General features: G+C 32.3%; 5 protein-coding genes, 1 long non-coding RNA gene and 1 other non-coding gene across 8 annotated transcripts; 3 read left to right on the top strand and 4 right to left on the bottom strand.

Annotated features, from left to right (window-relative positions):
- Positions 1–598: 598 nt before the first annotated feature.
- LOC112766405 (uncharacterized protein At4g33100) lies at positions 599–2004 on the top strand. Of its 2 annotated transcripts, XR_011875716.1 has the most exons (5): positions 599–791; positions 890–974; positions 1078–1165; positions 1631–1684; positions 1775–2004. XR_011875716.1 is itself a non-coding variant. In XM_025812297.2 (4 exons), exons 1-3 carry the CDS (start codon positions 703–705, stop codon positions 1162–1164), a joined length of 261 nt encoding a protein of 86 aa, XP_025668082.1. In that variant the 5' UTR covers positions 599–702; the 3' UTR covers position 1165; positions 1775–2004. The 2 variants fall into 2 exon arrangements, 1 of the variants encoding a protein (XP_025668082.1); XM_025812297.2 differs by lacking the exon at positions 1631–1684.
- Positions 2005–2056: 52 nt separating this feature from the next.
- LOC112766404 ((S)-coclaurine N-methyltransferase) lies at positions 2057–5083 on the bottom strand. Its single transcript, XM_025812296.2, has 8 exons — positions 4718–5083; positions 4519–4627; positions 3427–3651; positions 3155–3254; positions 2961–3071; positions 2761–2844; positions 2613–2671; positions 2057–2514 (listed from the first exon to the last, which is right to left on the bottom strand). Exons 1-8 carry the CDS (start codon positions 4908–4910, stop codon positions 2322–2324), a joined length of 1074 nt encoding a protein of 357 aa, XP_025668081.1. The 5' UTR covers positions 4911–5083; the 3' UTR covers positions 2057–2321.
- Positions 5084–5224: 141 nt separating this feature from the next.
- On the bottom strand, positions 5225–5298 carry TRNAI-AAU (transfer RNA isoleucine (anticodon AAU)). Its single transcript has one exon. It is a non-coding gene; the product is annotated as a tRNA-Ile (tRNA).
- Positions 5299–5414: 116 nt separating this feature from the next.
- LOC112765588 (probable WRKY transcription factor 51) lies at positions 5415–7224 on the bottom strand. The gene is made up of 3 exons (XM_025811481.3): positions 6911–7224; positions 6290–6428; positions 5415–5926 (listed from the first exon to the last, which is right to left on the bottom strand). The coding sequence occupies exons 1-3, from the start codon at positions 7197–7199 to the stop codon at positions 5806–5808; spliced, it is 549 nt and encodes a 182-aa protein (XP_025667266.1). The 5' UTR covers positions 7200–7224; the 3' UTR covers positions 5415–5805.
- A 5720-nt stretch (positions 7225–12944) lies between these two features.
- LOC112765926 (25S rRNA (cytosine-C(5))-methyltransferase NSUN5) lies at positions 12945–16523 on the top strand. Its single transcript, XM_025811793.3, has 13 exons — positions 12945–13327; positions 13405–13463; positions 13557–13607; positions 13729–13864; positions 13961–14046; positions 14151–14249; positions 14395–14448; positions 14864–15008; positions 15234–15295; positions 15442–15529; positions 15767–15841; positions 15916–16077; positions 16170–16523. Exons 1-13 carry the CDS (start codon positions 13066–13068, stop codon positions 16331–16333), a joined length of 1443 nt encoding a protein of 480 aa, XP_025667578.1. The 5' UTR covers positions 12945–13065; the 3' UTR covers positions 16334–16523.
- A 604-nt stretch (positions 16524–17127) lies between these two features.
- LOC112765072 (17.9 kDa class II heat shock protein) lies at positions 17128–18124 on the bottom strand. Its single transcript, XM_025810936.2, has one exon. The coding sequence runs from the start codon at positions 17812–17814 to the stop codon at positions 17338–17340; it is 477 nt and encodes a 158-aa protein (XP_025666721.1). The 5' UTR covers positions 17815–18124; the 3' UTR covers positions 17128–17337.
- A 1615-nt stretch (positions 18125–19739) lies between these two features.
- LOC112767155 (uncharacterized) lies at positions 19740–22410 on the top strand. The gene is made up of 4 exons (XR_011875713.1): positions 19740–20346; positions 20771–20904; positions 21243–21361; positions 22206–22410. It is a non-coding gene; the product is annotated as an uncharacterized lncRNA (long non-coding RNA).
- The last annotated feature ends 275 nt before the right edge of the window (positions 22411–22685 follow it).

Genomic DNA, 22685 nt, shown 5'->3' with positions numbered 1-22685 from the left:
GACAAAACAACATAAAGTTGTCCACAGGTAAACACTGATTTTGACAAGTAAAGTCCTACATGTGATAATGATTTACCACATAGTGAAATACGTTGGTTTTTCAATATTTTTCTCCTCTTTATATAGTATCCGGTCAGCGAATAATATCCAAATTGCATTCCAAATACAATTTGGTTTGCCAACACTATTAGATATTAATAGCATCACAAATAGTTTTTTCAATTGCTAACTCGACCTCAATTTGGAGTTTATTTGACCTAATTTCATAAATTTACCATATTATTCGCCAATTAGAACTACTATGTATATATTGTAATATCACTTAACGTGTCATATCAACAAACTTTGACGCTGTTAGCAATCGAAGAGACATAAAGACTAAAATAACTAACTCAAAATTTTCTAATGACAAATTTTATTAAAAAATATATTTTAACAACTAATTTAAAAAATGAATAATCTTTTAAAGATTAATTTAACTATTTACTCTAATTTTGTATTTACTATTTAGAGTTTTAGACACAATACCGAAAAAAAAAAAAATTAAACCTTGAACAAGGTTTTATAATATGATGACACGTGATGTGTGCGGCGGCAGAGGGGTGTTGAAATTTTTTCGCCACCGCCGCACTGAGACAAAGACTCCACAGAGAGAGAGAGAGAGGGAGAGAGGGAGACTGCGTTGTAGCTCTAATCAATGAAATGAAAGAGAAGAAAACAAGTTCCAAATCCTCTTCTTCAACCTCTCCTTGTTCCCATCTTAGAGACGCATACAACAATTGCTTCAACAGGTTTCATCTAGATCAAATCAAGCTATTCACCAATCCTCCTTTCATTCTTATCAATCACCTTTTATTTACTATCTTAAACCCTAATTTCATTCTTGAAGGTGGTACTCGGAGAAATTCATGAAGGGTCATTGGGACAAACAAGAATGTGTTGCGGAGTGGCAAAAGTACAGAGCTTGCCTTTCTGTATGTCCTCTTCTATTCTTTTTGTTTTATTTGTTTCTTTAATTTGTCCAATGAAATGAACCATGAGGCTTTTTTTTTTCTCTTTTTCTGTAAATTTGGACAGCAACATTTGGATGATAAACTCCTCAGTCATTTCTTGGAAGCTGAACAAATTGATCAAAACCATTTGAGTAAACCTTCTAATGAGTAAGGTGATGATGATTCCTTCACTTATTAACTACCATTTTTATTCTTTAGGTTCATAGGTAGCTGTTGAATAATTAGTAATCAATCATGTTAAGTGTATAGTATGGTATACCCACCAAATATAAAATTCATTTTAAAATATAAAATACACATTTAAAATAAGGTAAACAATAAATATATGTATTTACATAAATACAGAATATCTAAGGTAGCGTTTGGTGGAGAGACAGAGACGGAAAGACTGAGACTGAAAGACAGAGACTAAGAGACAGGGATTGAAATAAATCTCAGTATTCTGTTTGGTGCAAAATGGGAAACAGGAATTGAAACAAGAATGAAACTCTAATTTAATTTGCGGGTAAATTTGGAATTAATTAATTGAAATGAAAGTATTTTAGGTATAAAATATTATTAAAGTTTCAGTCTTCATCTCTAAAAATTTCAGTCCCCTGTGTCCTTACTTTTTGAAGGTATTTCAAAGCAAACGCTACCTAATAGGCTATAACATGATGGATGGAACCAAAGTAATGCAAACACTGAGATATCAAGATACAAGATTTGCAGCTGCAGAATTTATATGTTCTACTAATTGTGGGTTTGAAAATTTGATGCAGAAAGAAGCTTATCCATGTGAAGGCCAATCTTGATGTGGTATCATGCTCCGTTACCTGTTTGTTAGGTCTTTGAACGGAGCAAGTGATCTTCGAGGCTGCAATCTATTTTCTAGACAAGAAAATGTAAAGAACAGATGAAATTTAAGGATGCAATATCCTATTTTTAACCTCGGATAAATTTGTCTCTTGGACCACATTTTCAAAATAAAATATTTATCTATTCTATATAACATTTTGGAGATGAACTTATAAATCAAAATCAGTGTAAAGATATAGTACTAGTTTAAGAGGAACCACCAGTGTTGATATTGGCATTAGGTTTCTTATTTAAAAAAAGATTGAGACATATACTACATGATGGGCAACCAAATAGAATCTAAAGATGATAAAATTACAGAACAATTAGTAAGGCATGTAAATGTTGGGGAACCAATATTTTTTCTCTTATTTGTCTTGTATTTGAGTTAACACTAGCCAACTCTCTATTTTATTCTACTAAAAATGTTGGTACCCTAGCAATCTCCTTTTTTTATTTCAGCTCTTCTGTTTATTTCTTTTTGAAAAGGAAGTGTGCAACCATCCATTCTTCACCATCATTGTATCCAAAGAGTTCTGCAACAGCTATAAAGAATGTTCTCCAATATACTGTCCACTTAACAGCTGAATCCTTGCCATAAGTTGATTCCATAATAGGCTTTATGGTGGTGATATTCTTGTCCATTCTTTTGAGCCATTCTTCGCTGCAGGATATGTTCTTGCTTCAGTTCAAATTAGCTTTAAAATCAAATTAACCATGGATGGAATATAACAAGATTGCTGTAAAATAATTTATTTTAACCTGGTCTGTGCATAGTGTTTTCCATTTACTAGCCAATGGTTGAGGACAGTAACATCATCCTGCATACATGAGTCATATGTTAGCTAAATCTGAATGCAATTTATAAGTGATTTGAACAATGATAAAAGAAGTTACATAGCAAGCTCACTTGGAAATAAAGTAGTAGATTTGCTGAAGGCATAGTTCCTCCTGTGAAGAAGTATCTAGTGATCCAGTCATCATCATTTTTGTCCTATACACACATATGAAAACCTTACTAGTTTTACTAATGTACTGTTTTATAGACAAATCAACCAAGAAATCAAGATGGTTAAGTTGTTTATCAATATTATATCAGGTTTAATTTACCTCAAAATGATAAGCAAATACTTTGTGGCAGAAATAATGAACAAATAAAAGGCTATCCTCTTTCATCCATGAGGATATCTTCTTGAGAAGATCTTTATAGTTCTTCATATGCTGCATCAAGGTCAATACTGACTTTAGAATTTGAGGGTACAGATTCAATGCAGATTATGAATTGTATGCGCTCAGATTCTAACCTCAAACATTTCTATGGAAAATATTCTGTCATAGGAACCTTCCATTTCAAACGTGCTAATATCTGCAACAATGATATCCAAATTCTGCAGCTGAAGATCCCTGACAATACAACAGATGGAATAAAGTGATCTTTTATTATCATGCAATTGAAGCTAAATGTAGAAGCCATATGTAAGAGTCATCTAGTCAAATTATTTGTGAACTATATGACACACATTAATTGCATAAAGCACATGAAATGAAAGTATATAATATCAAAAGGAATGTGTACCGGGACTGCTCATCAATATGAGCCTTTTGGGTTGCGGAATTGCATATTCCTGTAACCTTGCAGTTACTGTATTTCTTGGCAATGTAAAGAGCCAGTGAGCCCCAACCACATCCAACATCAAGGACTGTGTGACCATCTTTCAGGTTTGATCTCTCACAATAGAGTTCTAACATTGCTTCTTCAGCATCTTCCAGCGTCTGAGAGTCAGAAGAGAAGTAACAGCAACTGCACCAGTACATCCATATAGGGTATGTTATATTAACCATATAGGTTCTCTGTTTGTCAATTTTTTATGCACAAGAAGGGTAGTCCAATACACAAGCATTCCGTGTTAATGCAGAGTTCGAAAAAGGATCGCACCCAAAAAGTATAATGTAGATAGTCTCACCTGATAATTAGTTAATTACATTGGGGGATGTTTCCACCGTTTGAATCCGTGACTTTGAGGTCACACAGAGACCACTCAACCATTGCTAGAAGACTCTACTTCTTTTTCATGCAAAGGAACATGCCCTTTTATATACATTGTGCAACAAAGAGGATTCATTTATAACTAATTGTTTGCTTGGGCGCTATTATTTTGATAAAAAAAAAATTTTTTTTTTATCTTTTTTAATTTTTTAACGTGTTTGACAAATTTCTAGTAGTAAAAATAAAAGCACTAGAAAAAAAAATCTTTTTTGAGAAGCTGTAATTTATTACTTTTTTTAAAAGATCTTTTTCTCTTAAAAAACAAAAAAAAAAGATATTTTTCATCTAATAAATAAACAAAAAAGTACTTTTATATCGTTATACCCAAACATACATAATTGATAGATAAAAAGATTTTTTGCATGAGATACCAATTACTTTTACTTTTTTATAAAATCTTTTAAAAAAAGATAACTCGAAAAAAGATCTTTTCTTAGAAACTCACAAACAAACTCTAAATTTCAACGAAACAGCACCATTATGCACGTACATGTATCTTTATAAGCTAGAGTAGTCACATGGGAAAATTTGGAGTCCTAAGTTCTAACCATAATAATTGCAGTGTTCTCTTCCAAGTTTACAATTGTGTGAATTAATGAAGATTAAGATAAAAGGAATGACCTGTATTTGAGATTGGTTCCAAGGACGAGCTTGAAGAAAGAGGTTGGCAATTCATAGTGCTGAGATTTGGGCTTATCAGTGTTGACTGCAATAGGCATCTCTCGCAAAGCTGAAGGAGGGATGTGGAAAGTGAAATGCGTTAAATATGAAATGGAAGAAGTTAGTTAGTGAGTTAGAAAGAGAAGAGAAGAGAAGAGACAATGAGCAAAATGGAGAAGGTCAGAGAGCTGAAGGTGGGAGGAAGGCCTGTAGGAAGAGCGAAGGCGCGTGGACAAAAGGACGCGAGTGAGTGTCCGAATGAGTGCATCTGGGAGGAGGTTACGCTCAAGTGACGCCAGCATAAACTTCACCGTCGTATCATACGGCAGTTTCAATAACCCTTTGCCTTCCATCGCCACGCGCTCTGTTTTCTTTTCTCTTTCTTCGTAGTGATGGTAAACTGATTTGGTAGTTGCTACGTGCCCTCGTATCACGTTATCGCTTTATATTGCTCTTCGCCTCCTCCCTACGTTTCTGCCTTTTTTTTTTTAATTTTATTTTTCTGTCATTTGAAAAGATTGGGCTGGGCTCTTCCTTTTTCATTTCGGGACTAATTGCATCAAGTCCTTCTTCTACTTTCCGGCTATTAGGCAACGTAATCTATATTAACAGCCTAAATTAGCCATTAGTGCTGCCTTATTATATGTATGCGTAATTAAAAAATGAGTGGCCCATGCAGGTCTCGAACCTACGACCTTCGCGTTATTAGCACGACGCTCTAACCAACTGAGCTAATAGGCCAATCGACAACAATTGTTTCAAATATTTTATTAAAATCATACTAACTCTGCATCAAGTATTTGTGATTGTGTATATATAATTGTGATGTTATGTTCGATTTATCACCAATATTCTCGTTGAAATCAAACGGTTGATTCGAATATATATGCTAAACAAACTATATATACGTTGGTGTTTTTTGGCTGGAACTTCTTAAAATCTATATTTTTTTTTCCTTACCAAAAACATAACCAACAAAATTGCGGGTTTACCGCAAAATTCACAAACCAATTCCAATAAGAAACATTTTGCTGATGAAAACTAAGAAAAAAAATACTTAGGGAATGAACCTATCCTAGCTAGGGGATGGGGAGAATCAGCGAACATTACAAAGCATGCATATATATAGGGAATACCACAAGCAGAGGTAGTAGATATCTGAATGATGATTTTGGTTTCAAAAGCTAGATGAGTTTGCTCTGTTTGGTAATTCCATATAGTATGCAATGGTTGTTGGTTGAGATTCTTCTAAGATGTTGGGTGAGTATGGTTTCCTTCGTAGGTTGTAATTACATATGTGGGATCTTCCCTGTCTCTTTCAACTCTCTTCTTTACCCGACATCCATCCACTGTACACCTATAGTAGTTTCTGCATCATCATCATCCACATCTATATATTAACACTCTACACTTTGGAGTTTTTTACAAGTCTATGATCTTTTAAGAATATAGTCTTTAAATAAGGTGAAAATTCATGTGCAATAAGTCAATTTTACGTAAAGTTTACTGCACCTGAATTTTTACTTTTAAATAATTTGTAAGTGCGAGATATTTTTTACTCTTACTATTTGAACTAATTTTAGAGATTGAATTAAACATACTCAATTTCAATTCTAATATTATATCCAAAGCTATTTGCAAATGTTCATGCTCCAGATAATCATTTTTCAACATGCATTTTTCAATCTAAATTCTAATAGAATTTAAATAAATAAGCAAATTACCAAGATACCTTGGGTTTGGGCTGTTCTTAACCATTTTCTTTCCGTACTTCCTCCACCTGTAACCATCGTCTATGATTTCAACCTCGGACTTGGTTTTGAATGCAACTCTCTCCCTAACATCTTTCTTCTCACTTCCACTAACCTCTCCTACATGCCATAAATACAACCAAACAAGGATAAATATGTATATAATTAATACTAATTAAATAGTTTAATTACTCTATCAATCCCTATAATTTTACTAAATTTTCAATTAGGTTCTTATACTTTTTTTTTCTTTTCGATTGAGTCTCTATACCATATTAGATTTTGTAATTAAGTTTCTGACAAAAACATTTGAATTAATGAAATATTCCATTAAACAAAATGAATATACTTCATACTTGACTGAATATTCTGTATAGTTAAATCGAATATTCCGTTAGTTTCAGCGTTTTTGTCATGGTAGAGATTTAATTACAAAATCTAATATAATATAGAGACCCAATTAAAAAGAAAAAAAAAAGTATAAAAACCTAATTAAAAATTCGATAAAATGATAGGAATTGAGAGAGTAATTAAACCTAATTAAATTAAAGATACTCTGGTATATGTTCATGCATATATGATCCATCAGTTAGTTATATTACGAGCATTAGAAGACCCTTGAAGGTGGTTACTGCCGCTGCCACTTGCTCCAAAATCTCCAACTTCATTAGTATTGGGAAAAAATAATGGCTCTGCTTCTGGTAGTGGTGGTGGAACATTATCATCATCTGGCCATTGATCATCATCATCATCATTCAGCTTCAAGTAGTCAGAGAGCTCAAAGAACCACTGGTTGGTGGAATCACCGTTTTCAGGTGAATCTGCTGCTTTTTTATTCTTATCACTACTCATCTTAATTAATCGATTGCTAACATTAATCTCATAATGCATGCATATATATAATATATATAGGTAGGTAACTTCATGGTAACCTTCGTATGAATCATAGTAGGAAGCTTTAATTAGAGTGGTGGGACACATTTAAATCAAGAAATGTTGATGTTGATGTCGTTGCCAAATAAATTAATTAACTTTGGTAATAAATAATGATATTTGTAAAAGTTGAAGATGCAATCTCGTGGTTGGACCAATCCCTTTACTATGTTCACACATAGCTAATTAAGAAGAAATACAAGTCAAAACTCCAAAGTGATAGTGACTTTGTATTCTTGAAGCTTGACTCAAGTTTCTTCAAACCACAAGTTCTTCCTTCCATCCCCACGCCAATAAAGCTTCATGCTTATCTTAACTTGTGCTTGCTAATTAATAAATTGGTTTAATTATTCTGTTGGTTCTTATAGTTTTACAAAATTTTTAATTAGGACTTTATACTTTTTTTTCTTTTAATTGGTTCCTGTATCAATTTTTTTTTTCAATTAGGTCCCTCTTGGTAATAATTGGCTTAATTGTATACGAATTCAATTAAAAAAAATTGGTGCAGGGACTCAAATAAAAGGAAAAAAAAGTGTAGGGACTCAATTAAAAAAAATTTGGTACAACGACTCAATTAAAAGGAAAAAAAGTATAGGGACCTAATTAAAAATTTTGCGAAACTATAGGAACCAATAGAGTAATTAAACCTAATAAATTAAATGAATGTTTTTGCCATTAATTTAAAAGAATAATATACAATTTTAATATAAATATAGAGGAGTGTATATGTATTCAAGTACTATTGAGTATTGACATTTACAAAAATTTGTGGTGTAAAGAGTTTATTTTTTTTTAGTCATAGATTGCACATTATTATTAACAATAATAATTAGTCTCTCTATAACAAAAAGAATGCCGTTAAAATTTATTATTTTTGGATATCAGTTAATTATTAATATTTAAAAATATGAAATAAAATATGTAAAGAGTTTATTTTTTATACCTTGTGCAATTAGAGCTTTTATAGACTCATTTTTTAAACAAAAATTAGTGTACAAATATGTGTTAATTAAACGAACTATAAGATTATAAAACAAAAATAAATACAAATAACACAATAATTTAGCGATTGTTAGCTTCTTAGGGACCAGAAAAAGTTATTTTTTGCCAAATTAATTATATGGTCCCAGGAAAGGTAAAAGTCGAAGTCTATAAACATAAAATAACTGCAAATAACACAAGAATTTCGCGATTATTAACATCTAAGGGACCAGAGAGAAATTGATTTCTTACCAATTTATATGGTTCAAAAGTGATAAAACCCTATAAACAAAAAATAACTGCCAATAGCACAAGAATTTAGTACTTGTTAGCATCTTAACAACAAGAGAATAATATAAGAATCATTTAGTGATTAATAGCATTTTAAGGACTAGAGGAAGTGATTTGTCACCAAATTATATGGTCCCAAAAAGAAATGATAAAAGCCTATAAACTGTCAATATGAAACTTAAAAGTTCATCATAAGCTTTAGAAAGATTTTAAAATATGATAAAAATAACAAAAGATACCGTCTTTTTAACAATGACAAACAACTTAAGTATTTATGAGAATATTTAGATAATTATTTAAATATTATATGCAAAAATTAAAGTTAAATTTGACTTTAGACTTTATTTTAAAATGTTTTCTTTTCACACAAAAATTTTCAAAGAAATCAGTTAACTTAAACTTACCAAATTATAAAGATAAAAAACTATTTTTTTAATCATTCTAACAAAAATTACACTAAATTTTTTTTAAAAATATATATCTAATATTTAGTTATTTTATCATATTTTTAATTTTTTTAAATTATTTAATTTTATAATTTAATTTTTAACACACTGACATTGTAGAATATTTTATATAGTCATACAATTACATTTATTTGTTTGGATGATTATTCACGCAGTCAATGTGAAATATAATTATTTATACGAATATAACGTTATATAATAAAATGCACATATAAAACTATTGAGTATTTACCCATTTTGGTCCCCAGAGAATTTTGAACCAGACACTTTAGCCTCTAACTAAAATTAATTACTCGATTGGTCCCTAACAATTAACTCTGCCAGTCACTTAAGTTCTTTGCTCCGTCAACTCTAACGGATGACAAAATGGTCCATGACCCCTTCTATTCGGAAACGGTACCATTCTCCCCCAATTTCCATCATATATCGCATAACCCTAATATTTAGACTCTCCTTCTTCACCTTCACAATCTTCTTCTCCATTTTCCCTTTCTCCTCTTCATCTTCAAGATCAAGCTATGGCATGTCACACCTACCTCAACATGTCATGGACCACACACTTCTCAAATATCTATGACTGGTATACCCACCTCCTCTGCACTTCACCCACCAAAAGCATTTACCTCCACGTTCTCGATAACAGCATCACCTCCAACCCTGATAGCGTCCACCACATCCTAAAGACCAAATTCCACAACTACTCAAAGGACATGCCTTTCTCCACTCTCCAGCAAGCAATATAGATTGTTGGACATCAAGACATTATGAAAAAATTATCCTTCGACATTATATGCAAATTCTTATTTGAAATGAACCCCGAGTGCTTCATTCCTTCTCTCTCGGAGTCCAAGCTGATGAGAGGAGGTGAGATAGAAAGGAGAGAAGAAGCTAAAGGAAGCAATCGGGGTGGTGGACAATGTGGCCATGGAGATGATAGGGCAAATAAGGAGGGAAATAGTGACAATGACGACGGGTCTTAACAAATTGGATTTGCTGTCTAGATTCATGAGATCTATCGAAGATGACAAGTACTTGAGAGATATGGTCATTAGTTTTCATAGTATGAATTGGTTGAGAACAAGTTGAGAATTTTTCTTCTTGTGAACATTGAAGGTGCAGAGTATGCATTATGTAGCTTGAAGTTCCAATGTTAGACTATTAAGGTTATGCGAGATATAATAAAAATTGGGGAAAAACAGTGTCGTTTTCGAACAGAGGGATCAGAGACTATTTTGTCCCTGTTAGAATTGTTAGGGACTATTTTATCTTTCATTAGAGTTGACGGAACAAAAAACCCAAATAGCTGACGGAATTAATTATTAGGAACTAATCAGATAATTAATTTTAATTAAAAATTAAAGTGTCTAATTTAAAATTTTTTAGAAACCAAAATAGATAAATACTCAAAATTATTTTACATTTTTAAAATTAAATATTTATTTTTATTAGTTAGAAATAATAATGAAATATATACCGGGGAAAGTTCACATGTATCTTCCACTGAGTTCTATTATTTTGGAGTACCATGACGATGACGGAAGGACCTTATTTGATTCGAAAAAGTACAGCTACCAAAAATCATGAATGATGTATTTTACATCGAGTGTCTGTCGCAAGAATTTAATATTCCAACACAAAGTATGAATTTCATTGAGTTGAGGTTATGGTCTTTGTCAATTTCGCATCCTAATTAGGAAAATGTCAAATCATAAACCTTGTTTCTTGGAAGCATCCTCGCACAAATGCCTATCCTGGTGCTTGTGTGTTTGTTTCATTTTAAGGCTTAAGTGTCTCTATCTTCTAGATTTAATTTATGGTGAAAACTCAGGTACAGTCGACTTCACGTGAAGTTGATACTTCAGAGCCGTTAAATGATTTCACTGATTTGACTAAATTTTCATTTAACGGCTGAGCTTTTACCTTAATTTATACTTCCACAAATAAGATATACATACATAGGGCACTAACTAACGAATATCAATATTTCAATAACCATTTAACTTTTGTGTAAAATGACTCCGAGACTCTCCATTATTTTTCAAATATTACAATTAGACTTGTTGATCATAATCATTTCTAGGTAATGCAGAAATAGACACATCAATAAATAAATATCATAGTTGAAGTATAACAATAAAACTTTCACTACGTGGAGAAAAGAGCAACAGCATGTTGCTCGGCCAACCATATGATTTTATAATTTTACAGTCAAACATGTAGAAATATGATTTCGGTGGCCATATAAAAATGAATGATCTCCTTTCTGTCATCTTTTTCTTTAATATTAAAAAGGAAAAGTATGAGGAGTCAATGGAATATCTGTACAATACGTACAATGGAAGTTTAGGGAATATTAGAGATATAATTATTAGTGTTACCTTTTTCCATCAGCGTAAGCCTCTGGGATGAGTGGTATTATGACAATGTATTAGAGTTCGATCTTTAGTGAACTTCAAAATCAGCTTAAGTTTTTGGGATGAATAGTAATTTTATGACATGAGATGTTTATTATCCCTAATACTCAGATGGTTATTCTAAATATTAAAACGGTAATGTTAATTTTGTAACTCATAGCCATGTTCATTTTGTAACTCATATAGCCTATTGTATTCTACAGGACTCTATTAAAAAACTTTGAAATGTGTGTGTCCATTATATAAACCTTTTATCAGTTTTTTTTTTAAAGATATTTAAGAGTAAACCACAAAAATTATTTTCAAAAATTTAACGTTAACATAATTATTCTTGAAAAATCAAAGCGACAACAGTTCCTTAAAGAATATTTAAACGCATACAAAAATAACTCAATATTAGATATGTAGTATTACTAAAAAATTTTAAAAATTAAATTTTGATTTTGTTTTTTAAAAAGTATGATTAAAAAAATTTGACATTTTTATCTTTAAAATTTGATAACTTTACGCTAAAAAGTCTTTTGTATTTTTTAAATGGTTGAAATTAAAAGAAAATGAAAAGAGAGGATTAAAGGATGAATTTTGTTTTGATTTTTTGCATGCATAATCTAAATAATTAACCAGATTTTTCTACAAACTTGTGACATGAAAAAAGAAAGATTTCTTTTATTATTTTTGTCACATTTAAAAATTTTATAAAAATATTTTTGTCATTTTTATCTTTTGAAGTCCTTGGATATTTGAAGGTTATAATGTCCAAAGCAAAAGTTCAGATCTATCAGAAGAAGTATGTTAAGGGATTCAAATTCCGGACAGTTATTTAAGCAGATGAGTAAACCGACTACTCGACTAACTCTAGTTGGTCCTGTCCCCTTAATGCTACGAAGTGAAGCAGGCATAGAGACCAACCGTAAGGTCTCTATCCTGTGATCTTTCATCAACCCCCGCTCGGTATCGGTAGTCTCAGTCTTTCCCTGCCTGCCCTGGTATGAGTTGAGAGTCTCTAAGGGAGTCTTATTCTACTCTAGGCTCACTCCACCCCCTGTGTTGTCTTATTTCAGGAGTTTAGTCTTCCAAGTAAAGGTTACGAAGTAAATGGTTTGATGGACTGACTTTCTCGCCTTTCCCCAGTAACCTCTGTCTCACTTATTGCTTTCCCAGTAGCGCTGGTGACAACATGAAAGAAAGAGAAGTGGGACGGACTAAAGCAATCATATATATAAAGTAATACTAAACAGAGTGATCCCGCTACTGTGAAAAAATATACTAGACGTGCTCAATTAGGTGAAATTTTTGAATTAGATCGTGCCACTTTGAAATCAGATGGTGTTTTTAGCTCACACCAATATTACTCACACAAGTGCTACATTATCAAACTTTTTAGTACAAGAAAATTAGTAGAATCACAAAGGCCTTTTGTTTTTGTCATGAAAAATATGGGCCTGTTGGGTCATAATTTTGGGCTAACTTTATTGGACTGGACTTGAGTATCTTTTCGTGTGTTTGCAGTTGCAGGACATTAAACGACAATAAAAACTTTTGTCGTTTCACAAATGCGGTAAAACGACAACAAAAACAAAGAGGAAGCCGTTGTTCGCAAAATGCGATTACCGGTGCGGTGTTAGTCATTTGGTTGAGCTCAGCTCAAAAACCCTCGAAAAACCCTCGGGAATGGGTCGTGTTCCGACGAAGCAGCAGAAGAATAACAGATCGAAGGATGGCGGCGATGGAACTCAAGAAAAGCAGAAACCGAGTCTGAAGGGGGCAGAGAGGTCGGCGTACTTCGCTCGGAGAGAGGCGGCGAAGGTTCTCAGAGTGGTTCTGCAGGGCGACGCCAACCGCCGTGCACTGGCCTCCATCAAATCCCTCATCTACAAACCCTCCGTCAGGAACAAGAAGGCCACTTTCGCCCTCATTTGTCAGACTCTCAAACGTAACCGTTTCTCACATTTGCTTCACATTCTTCACACTCTTTCTCTCTTTCTTCAACTTTATTTGTTGTCTTCTCAGATCTTCCCATTATTAAAGATGTATTGGAAGCTTCTTCTATACTCAACACCAAGTGGAAGGTATACAAGTTAATAACCACTTTCAAGTTTCAATCACTTTTTTTTTTTTAAATAAAAAGAAACTTTAGATTTCAGCTACCGTTGATTTTGCAGAGACAACAAGAATTGGTTTACATCATTGTGTATGATATTCTTTTCGGCCAGGTTAGGGGTTTCTACTTTCTGAGTTCTCTTTGCCATTTTATTTCACAGTTTACTATTCATTCATGGTTTGATTTATATGAGGTAATTATGTGAGTAGATTTCAGTGAACATGTATTTGTAGGCAGTTGCAGTGGCTGGTGATGCAGAGAAGTATCTCATGCGACATAAGAACGCACTACAATCCACTTTGAAACAGCTTTTGTTACGGAGAAATGTGAAGAACGTTGAACAGTTGATTGCTCTGAATCAGCTTCCTGGTTTGTTGTCATATCTACAAAATGCACTCTTTTCAAATATGGTCTAATTTTCTATGGGTGCATAGTTTACTCAGGAGATTCCTTGTTCTTATGCAGATGTTTCCCTGCCTCGTTATGTTCGCGTCAATACGCTCAAGCTGGATGTCGATTCTGCCTTACTTGAGCTTAAGGAAAAGTACTCGGTAATTTCGTCAAAATCTTTTTCATAGATGAATTCATAAAATGTTAGTAGCTATACTTCATTTGTTTGAATGTATGCTCACTTAACTTTGATGTGTCAAAATAGGTTGAAAAAGATGATTTACTGCCTGACTTGCTGATACTCCCACCGGGCACTGATTTGCATGATCATCCCCTTGTCAACAATGGAAGTATCTTTATGCAAGTAGGAATTTACCCTTCCTCCCTCCCTCATTCCTTTTCTAATAAAAACATATAGTGAATAAATTCCATGGGATAAACATGGCAGTGTTTGGTATCCATTATTATTGGTAGCCCTTTAACTAACATTGGGACAAACCTATGTTAAGGGTAAGGCGAGTTCCATGGTAGCACCGGCCCTCAACCCTGAACCAGGATGGGAGGTGAGTTTCTGCATTACATACAATGATTTAAAGAAGTTTAACTTGTGATACAAATTTTAATCCACTGGTAGGTGCTCTCCACTCTATGCCCTCTCTAATCGTCTAGGCTCTAACAAAGGTTGAAGAAAGTGAAATAGGTATATTTTAATCAATGTTGACAGAAGTTTATATGGGTCAAGTCCTTTTAAGATAAGTAGCATCCCGTTGGAAATTTAGGATATCATATAAAATATCATTTTTGTTACCTAGTCAAAAAATTTTTACTAGTTAGTTTATGGTAAAACATCATCGAAGTCATATAGGGAACCCCACTCCAACCTAGTTTTTAGGAAAGACAAATGTGAATTGCATATTCGACGTTTAGGTAATACTTCTTACAATCCTATCTAATCTTGCCCTTTAAATGTATTTCAAGGTTATTGATGCATGTGCTGCTCCAGGAAACAAAACTGTCCACCTAGCCGCCCTTATGAAGAGGAAGGGTAGGATTATAGCATGTGAACTGAATAAACAAAGGATTAAGCGTTTGAAAGAGACTATCAAACTATCCGGGGCTTCTAGTATCCTTTAATGTTTCTAAAATCTGAGGCTTTTAATCTGGTAACCGGCATGGCCCTTATGATGTCATAATTGTTGACACTAATTTTACTTAATCACTTGTGCTAACTAGTCATGTGCATTGCTTTTTCCGCATTTATATCATGGTGCCTTCATGGTAGTGAGAGAATATAATTATACAAATGAATTGTCAGTGTTGCAATCGCTCAAACTTAACCCAAGTTCAGACATACATGTTCTCAATGAGGATTTCTTGAACATAGATCCCAAGGCACCTTCATATTCTAAGGTGGGGTTTTTTCCTGATCTCTAGTTTTGGGTTCTTATATTTCATTTGGCGTATAGTGGAATGACCTAACTAGTTTGACCGGTTGCTGTATTCATCTATTCATTTTCATCTGCGGACTTTAGTTATTATCATATTTATCTTTGCAGGTGAAGGCTATTCTTTTGGATCCTTCCTGTTCTGGTTCTGGTACTGCTGCTTCAAGATTAGACCATCTGCTCCCATCTAAAGCAGCAGGTTACATTTAGTTCTACCTTCTATATTTAAATTGTATCTACAGAGCTATCAACTTCTGCACATAATAATATACCTCTGAATGAGGTCAAATTCTCCAATTAGCATGCTATATTAGATTTCTAGATCATGAATAAGCTGTGCAATGGCTTGTTTGTAGCACTCCAGAACTCAGGTTTCAACTTGCTACAATTCAAGGAGAGCATTCTCTTTATAATTGTCAACTTTTGATTGCAATAGGTCAGGATACCGATATGGAAAGATTGAACAAGCTTGCAGCTTTCCAGAGAAAGGCTCTGCAGCATGCTTTAAGCTGTGAGTTAGAATCCTTCCTTGATTTCTGCCGTAGATATTAATATAGATTTTAACACCATCTTGCATGTTCCCAGTTCCAGCAGTTGAAAAAATTGTGTATAGCACATGTTCAATCAACCAAATTGAGAATGAAGATGTCATCAAATCTGTTCTTCCCATTGCCGAATCACATGGATTTGAACTTGTGAATCCCTTCGCTGAATGGCACTGTCGTGGCCTACCTGTGTTTAAAGGCTGTAAGCACACCACCCTTATGCTGTTGTTAAATGTCAACCTACTCTTGAGGTTTTAACTATCAACTCTGCTTGTTCTTCCGTACCACAAACAGCTGAAAACTTGGTTCGGACAGATCCTGCCGCAGACGGCGAGGGCTTCTTCATTGCTCTGTTTGCCAAGAAGAAAAATGTGCAAAAGAAGAAGAAACACTTCTTTCCCCGCATTCATACTGATCCTTTCAGAACCTGGTTGTATTACCGGCTCAACGGCCCTTGATCCCGTTGGTGGTTACAATTCAAGAGTTGGACAATACAGTGAAGACACAAAATGTGACATTCTTTAAGTCGATGCCAATCTCCCTAAAACAAAACATGCTGTACATACAAAATTTTGGCGATTCTGATTTCTGAGATGTTTTAGAATTGGAAACAAAACATATTTCAATGAAACTCGGTTGTTACACTTATTTCATTGCGCTGCGGTTTTAAAAATAAGCTTTCTTTTAAAACTTTGGCTCTTTAGTAGTTAATATTTTTAGAATAAAGTTACAAATTCAAACATTAATCTTTAAAAAAATATATTAATAAAGTTCTCAGAATAAAAAATACAAACATTATTTTTAAATTAATCTCAATTTAATTTAAATTAATTTATTCACATTAAAAAATTTTATTAGTACTTTGTTTTTAAAAATTAATTTATTCAAAATATAAATTTTTTTATGTACTCTTATTTTTTAGAAAACGATCTTTTTTAGTAAATTTAAAAATTTAAAAATATATTTAAATTTTTATTAAATCTAATAGACCATGTAGGATCGAAATATTCAAATTTAAAAAAAAAAATTAAAATTTAAATGTATTTTATACCTATTTGTTTTTTTTTTTTTTAAATTATCCATGTTGATGAGTACGTTCAGCATCACAGTTGATTTTGTCGTTTAGCTTATTTTATTTTATGTTTATATTCACATTCTTATCTTATTCCCTGTTCCTAATCAACTTCTAAACCGATTATTAATATCGCAAAAAGCTGGTACATTACCAAGATCGGTAAATAACAGAAGGATGTAAGAAACAAGATGGACAATCATATGCATTAACAAACATCATATAAAATGATCACATCAAATGATCATATTTCCAGTCATCACAACCAAGAGGCATACACAGAACCTAAAAAGAAAGGGGGGAAAAAAAAGCACAAAACACAAAGATGATGACGACGAGGAAGAAGGAAACCCTAGATAGTTATTTAAAATGGCCGTGAAAACCGCAGACTCAAGCAATCTTAACCTCAATAGTCTTAGGCTTCTTAGGCTCAGGAGGAGGAAGCTTCTGAACGGTGACGGTGAGAACTCCGTCTTGACACACAGCAGAAATAGCATCAGTGTTTGCATTCTCCGGTAACACAAACTTGCGCATGAATTTTCCAACCCTCCTCTCCATCCTCAAATACTTAGCACCTTCTTTCTCTTCGTCCCTCTTCCTCTCGCCGCTGATGATCAGAACGTTGTCGTCCTCCACCTGAACCTTAATGTCACCGGACTTCAGTCCCGGCATGTCGATCACGAACACGTACGACTGAGGATACTCCTTCACGTCGGCCGGAGTAGCCGCCATCGCCTTCGCGTCACGCACGTAGGTCCTTGTGGGAGCGTTGATGTTCTTGGCGTCGGCATTGTCGTCGCTCATATCCATCATGTGGTGAATGGTGCTCAGCAATGGAGAATCGAGTCCCATCAACCTGAAATCCATGGCGAATTTTGTTGTTTCTTTGAAGATTTTGTTTGTTTCTATGCAGTGAGAAGAACGTGACAGGTTTGGATATATTTATATAAGGTGAGAGAAGAAGAAAATAGGAGGTTCTGGAGACGAAAAGAAGTTCTGGGAGGTTCGTTTCGTAACTTCCCCCATGCTTCTAGTAGGATCCAGAACACAGCACTTCCTCTATGGACTCATGTGTCATGACTCATCCAAAATCCATAATTCCAATTAGATATTTATTTTTGGGTCATTTGACAATATCATATTTCTGGGATCCGATTTTTTCTATTTTAAAAGCCCATCTCCTACCTATCTGGCTGTCTCACCTATTACATAGTGGATCAAGATAATTAAAATTAACTAATTGCAAACAATTATTCATTTTGAAGGGTTTTTTTTTATTGTTTATTTATTGAATAATTGAGGTGAATAGCGAGTATGTTGTGGTGTCAAATATTTTGTATAGACATTTTAATAAATTTTAATAAAAAATTTCTCTTTCATATAACCATGAACCATCTCATGAAATGGGGCGGAACCTAGATTTGTATTGGACTTCTTTGCTTGAGAATAGAGTGGGCTATATATAAGCTCAGAGAAAGTACAGGGAGTCAATGAAATATTTGTACAATTTGTACAATAGAGATTTAAGGATATCCAATTTAGTATTAGAGATATAATTATTAGTGTTACCTTTTTCTATCGGTTGAAACTTTTGAGATGAGTGATATTGTATCAGAACTCTATATCCAAAAGATTAAGAGTATCCGATTGGTTATTTTGGATAGTATGGGTGATGTTCATTTTTTAACTCAATAGTCCATTGTACACATTGTACAAATATTTCATTGACTCTCTAGCAAGACTCATCCGCTTATTTAAAAAACAATTTCTACTTTTTTTTAGATATGATGTAATTTTATATAAAATTAAAAAGATATTAATTAAGATACTTGTTAACAATATATATAGTAACTTTTGAAAATTTAAATTCATTTCTTACATTTTTAATGTATTAAAAAATATAAAAGAATTGCTATGGAATTTTTTGTTTCATAACTTTTTTACGGTGAACGTTATGTCGACAAGACCAAAATTAAAAAAGGCAAAAATTACAAACAACATCATTTTTAAAAATATATACGAAACAAATATAATATACCATTAATTTGACAAAAATATTTTATGCACATTAAAAATCAATTATTAAATTAGTTATTATATATTTATATATATATATATATACACATTAATTTATATTTTTAATTAAATAATTAGTTATAGATTTAAATCTACTATAATAAAAAACAAATCTACAATAAAAAAAAGTAACGAAACTTATTTATAATACTATAATAATTTTTTTAAAATACTAAATACGTATTTTTTTTTTTTTGGTAAACTAAATACGTATTTTAATAAGCAATAATAACTTATGATAACTTATATTTTTTTTATCTATGATAACTTATATTTAGTATATAACATGTTGATTTATGTGAGGAAGCATTTACACCAATTATTGTTGCCACCAGAGAAACATAATAACATATATGTGAGAGTGCGTAAACAAATTATCCATAACATACGCATATATGAGACATGCACGTAGAGTATATACGCTCGAAGAAGAAATAAGAATAAGAAGAGATCAAGAAGAACAAACTGCAAGAATAATAGGACATAAATATCACGATTGAACACAAAAAAGATGTGAATAAACATCCTCATTATCGGAGGAAGCAACATGAATAGGCCTAGAGCCGAATGGTCTTGGGCTTCTTGGACTCGGGTGGCGGGTTAACTATTGTTAGAAAAAAAAGATAAATAAATTTTTTATTTTTTAATTTCTAAAATACAAAATATTTTGATGTCTCATATTTTTAAAAGTAAAAGACGCTTTTGTATTTTTAATTAGTCGAGAATTTATTTGTTTTCAAGATAAAAAATCGAAGATTTCTTTTGCGTCCTTATTGCCTCCTCTTCGTCGGTTTCTGCCTCTGATCAATAGATCTCAGTTTCAGATAGAGATACTTCAGGGAATAACATTTATTTTGGGTTTTTGGTTTATGATTTTTGGTTTATGGCTTTCAATTCTTGGTTTATTATGATGTTGTTCTATTTTTTAGTTTATAATGATGGGTTTATTATGAGTTTCTATAAGTCAAACTCTAGCTGCCTGATGCTTTTACTTTTTGGTTCTTTGCCCTTCGAAGTTTAACTCTGTCTATTCAAGCACGTTGTTGTGTTCTACTCTGTTCTATTCTACTTCTGTTAATTTCTTGCTGGTATTTATTTTTGAATTAATTTTCATGACTTCTTTCCACCCAAAGAATGTAGGAATCCTTGATATTTCTAGATAAAGTTCAATTTTTAACGGTTTTGATTTGTGGGGTGTTGCGTGATTTTGATGCAGAAAGTTTTGGAGACTCACGATGGGGCCAGCAAAGGAAAATACACTATTAGTCTTGGACAAGATTGCTTGAAATTTTGTACTGAGGTTGAAGATGTTATCTCTATGAGGTCATTTACCAATTTTTCATTGTCATATCCTATATATCAATCCTATTTATCATTAGTTTGAATTTCTTTAATAGTTTGGTTAGAGGATAATATGTTGTAATGAGATTCTAAAGAGGAAATAAATTTTATTTATTAGGAATTTCTTTTATATAAATAATACATAATTAAGAGAATTTTATTAAAAGAAATCAATCACAAATTTAACATGTTTAGGGTGATAATATTTGATATACATAAACATAGATGAGTGAAAATTAAGTATTTGTGCATCAAAAAGGGATGTTGCTTATTTCAGTTTTGATAGTTGACCAATGCTACTTTGTGAACCTGTATGATGGAGCTGCTGACTTAGCTTATAGTGATTTTATTTATTTTATTTTCTAATATTATTCTTTTTACTTTTTTTTGGGTTATTAAACTGCAGCTTGACAGCTGTATCCTCGCTTCTTCAAAAGTATAAGATTGATCCAAAACAAATTGGACGCATGGAAGTTGGTAGTGAAATTGTCATTGATAAAAGCAAATCCATTAAGAACCTTCCTTATGTAACTCTTTGAGGTATTTTTATCTCATTTTCTGTTTTGATTTTGAGTATCGACAATAAGAAACAAACATCATATTGTTGGGGACTCACTTTAAAAGATTCTAGACCTTTCTGCTTATAATATTTAAATATTAACTTATGTTAAATTTTACAAACATAAAAGCTTGCAGCAACACTACCTATGGCCCTTTTTCTTGCCCTTTTTGTCCCGATTATTGTTTTCTGAAATATAGATGAGCCAAAATTTAAAAGGATAAAAAAGAAGGAAATATATCTGTATGTGCTTATGTAATTCCTACATCTTTTATTAACTCATGTAACAATTACAAGAGTAATAATACTGACATTGAAGGTATTGATTCAACAAATGCATGCTATGCTGGAACAACAGCTTTGTTCAATTGCGTGAATTAGGTGGAGAGCAGTTCATGGGATGGTCGCTATGAACTTGTTATATGTGCAAATAGCGCGGTATGAACTTGAAACTATTTCATGGAAATCCAAGTACTTGTCACTTGTGACTAGTATTTTGTAAAAATCAATAACTAGGTTTAATTACTCAGTCGGTTCCTATAGTTTTATCAAATTTTCAATTAGGTTCTTATACTTTTTTTTTTTAATTGGGTCTCTATGCCATATCAGATTTTGTAACTAAATCCCTATCGTGACAAAAAATGTTGAAATTAACAGAATATTCAGTCAAGTATTAATTTATTTTGTTTAACAGAATATTCCGTTAATTCTAATATTTTTGTCACGGTAGGGACTTAATTATAAAATCTGATATGATATGGGGACTCAATCAAAAAGAAAAAAAATATAGAGACCTAATTGAAAATTCAGTAAAATTATAGGAATTGACAGAGTAATTAAACCCAATAATTATTTTAACATATATCAAATGATACTAACTTGAAGAAAAACATTGTTGTGAAAGAACTTAAAATTATAGAAATTCCTAGCTAATGCAAGTTAGATGTTGTATTTCTGATCTTGTAATTTTCTAGAATCACCATTTTAGGTTTGAGTTGGTTATGAAATTTTTGTGCACAACCTCAACTTATAATTCAATTCTATAATTTGCATGTTTATAAATGAATTTCACCATCTTTTGCTCATTGATGGTACAAATTAACTTCACAGGACAACGTTTTAGAAAGGTAGTATATAACCAAATTTTTTATTTAAAAGTCTTCACAGTTCAATGATAATTTAAATTGTTAACTTTACAGGACATCATATTCATAGTTTTAAATAATTGTTAACTTTTTTGCCGTGGATATTAATACTCATTTGTATATTTCTTTTTGTGTAGAATCTGCTAGTGACAATCAAATTGGCAATCATATACTATGTTTGATTAAATTGGTTTCATTTTTTCATCAATCCTTTGATTTTAGTGTAAATTTTATGACACATTTTGTGAGAATGACATAATAGAAGATTGTTTTAAAATAGATGTATTTAATTAACTTGTTTGATATTATGAATGTTTGAATCTATTCTAACTTCTTTTTTAATATTGGGTCACTAATTTGTGGGTTTTAAATTTCTGCAATTTTTTTTTTTAATTTTGACTTACCAAATTGTGGGAGTTTTAAACTGTTACAAAGTTGAAAAAAAACGTCGCTAATTGCAGGGGTCAATAACCGCCGCAATATCTCAGATAACAGCGGTTTTTTGAACCGACATAACTTTTTGCGAGAGTCAAAAACCGCTGCAAATTTGAAAAAAACCGCCGCAAATTAGCACTTTTTTGTAGTGTTTACTCCACTTGTTAATGCAATTAACTTCA

Source organism: Arachis hypogaea, chromosome 17 (genome assembly GCF_003086295.3).
Source record: "Arachis hypogaea cultivar Tifrunner chromosome 17, arahy.Tifrunner.gnm2.J5K5, whole genome shotgun sequence".
In the NCBI taxonomy this organism is placed as follows: domain Eukaryota; kingdom Viridiplantae; phylum Streptophyta; class Magnoliopsida; order Fabales; family Fabaceae; genus Arachis; species Arachis hypogaea.
The sequence above is the reverse complement of the archived record's forward strand: the minus strand, read 5'-3'. Positions and strand labels throughout refer to the sequence as shown.

Excerpts from the sequence above, each read along its gene's own strand:
- LOC112765926 (XM_025811793.3), top strand. The coding sequence starts at position 13,066 with ATGGGTCGTGTTCCGACGAAGCAGCAGAAGAATAACAGATCGAAGGAT. Across the intron at positions 13,464-13,556 it reads TACTCAACACCAAGTGGAAG|AGACAACAAGAATTGGTTTA; the intron begins GTATACAAGTTA and ends TTGATTTTGCAG. Across the intron at positions 15,296-15,441 it reads AGGCACCTTCATATTCTAAG|GTGAAGGCTATTCTTTTGGA; the intron begins GTGGGGTTTTTT and ends TTATCTTTGCAG.
- LOC112765588 (XM_025811481.3), bottom strand. The coding sequence starts at position 7,199 with ATGCATTATGAGATTAATGTTAGCAATCGATTAATTAAGATGAGTAGT. Across the intron at positions 6,429-6,910 it reads TCAAGGGTCTTCTAATGCTC|GAGAGGTTAGTGGAAGTGAG; the intron begins GTAATATAACTA and ends TATGGCATGTAG. Across the intron at positions 5,927-6,289 it reads AAGAACAGCCCAAACCCAAG|AAACTACTATAGGTGTACAG; the intron begins GTATCTTGGTAA and ends ATGATGATGCAG.
- LOC112766404 (XM_025812296.2), bottom strand. The coding sequence starts at position 4,910 with ATGGAAGGCAAAGGGTTATTGAAACTGCCGTATGATACGACGGTGAAG. Across the intron at positions 3,652-4,518 it reads GGAACCAATCTCAAATACAG|TTGCTGTTACTTCTCTTCTG; the intron begins GTCATTCCTTTT and ends GTACTGGTGCAG. Across the intron at positions 2,672-2,760 it reads ATCTACTACTTTATTTCCAA|GATGATGTTACTGTCCTCAA; the intron begins GTGAGCTTGCTA and ends TCATGTATGCAG.
- LOC112765072 (XM_025810936.2), bottom strand. The coding sequence starts at position 17,814 with ATGGATTTCAGGTTGATGGGACTCGATTCTCCATTGCTGAGCACCATT.
- LOC112766405 (XM_025812297.2), top strand. The coding sequence starts at position 703 with ATGAAAGAGAAGAAAACAAGTTCCAAATCCTCTTCTTCAACCTCTCCT. Across the intron at positions 792-889 it reads TACAACAATTGCTTCAACAG|GTGGTACTCGGAGAAATTCA; the intron begins GTTTCATCTAGA and ends TCATTCTTGAAG. Across the intron at positions 975-1,077 it reads AGTACAGAGCTTGCCTTTCT|CAACATTTGGATGATAAACT; the intron begins GTATGTCCTCTT and ends AAATTTGGACAG.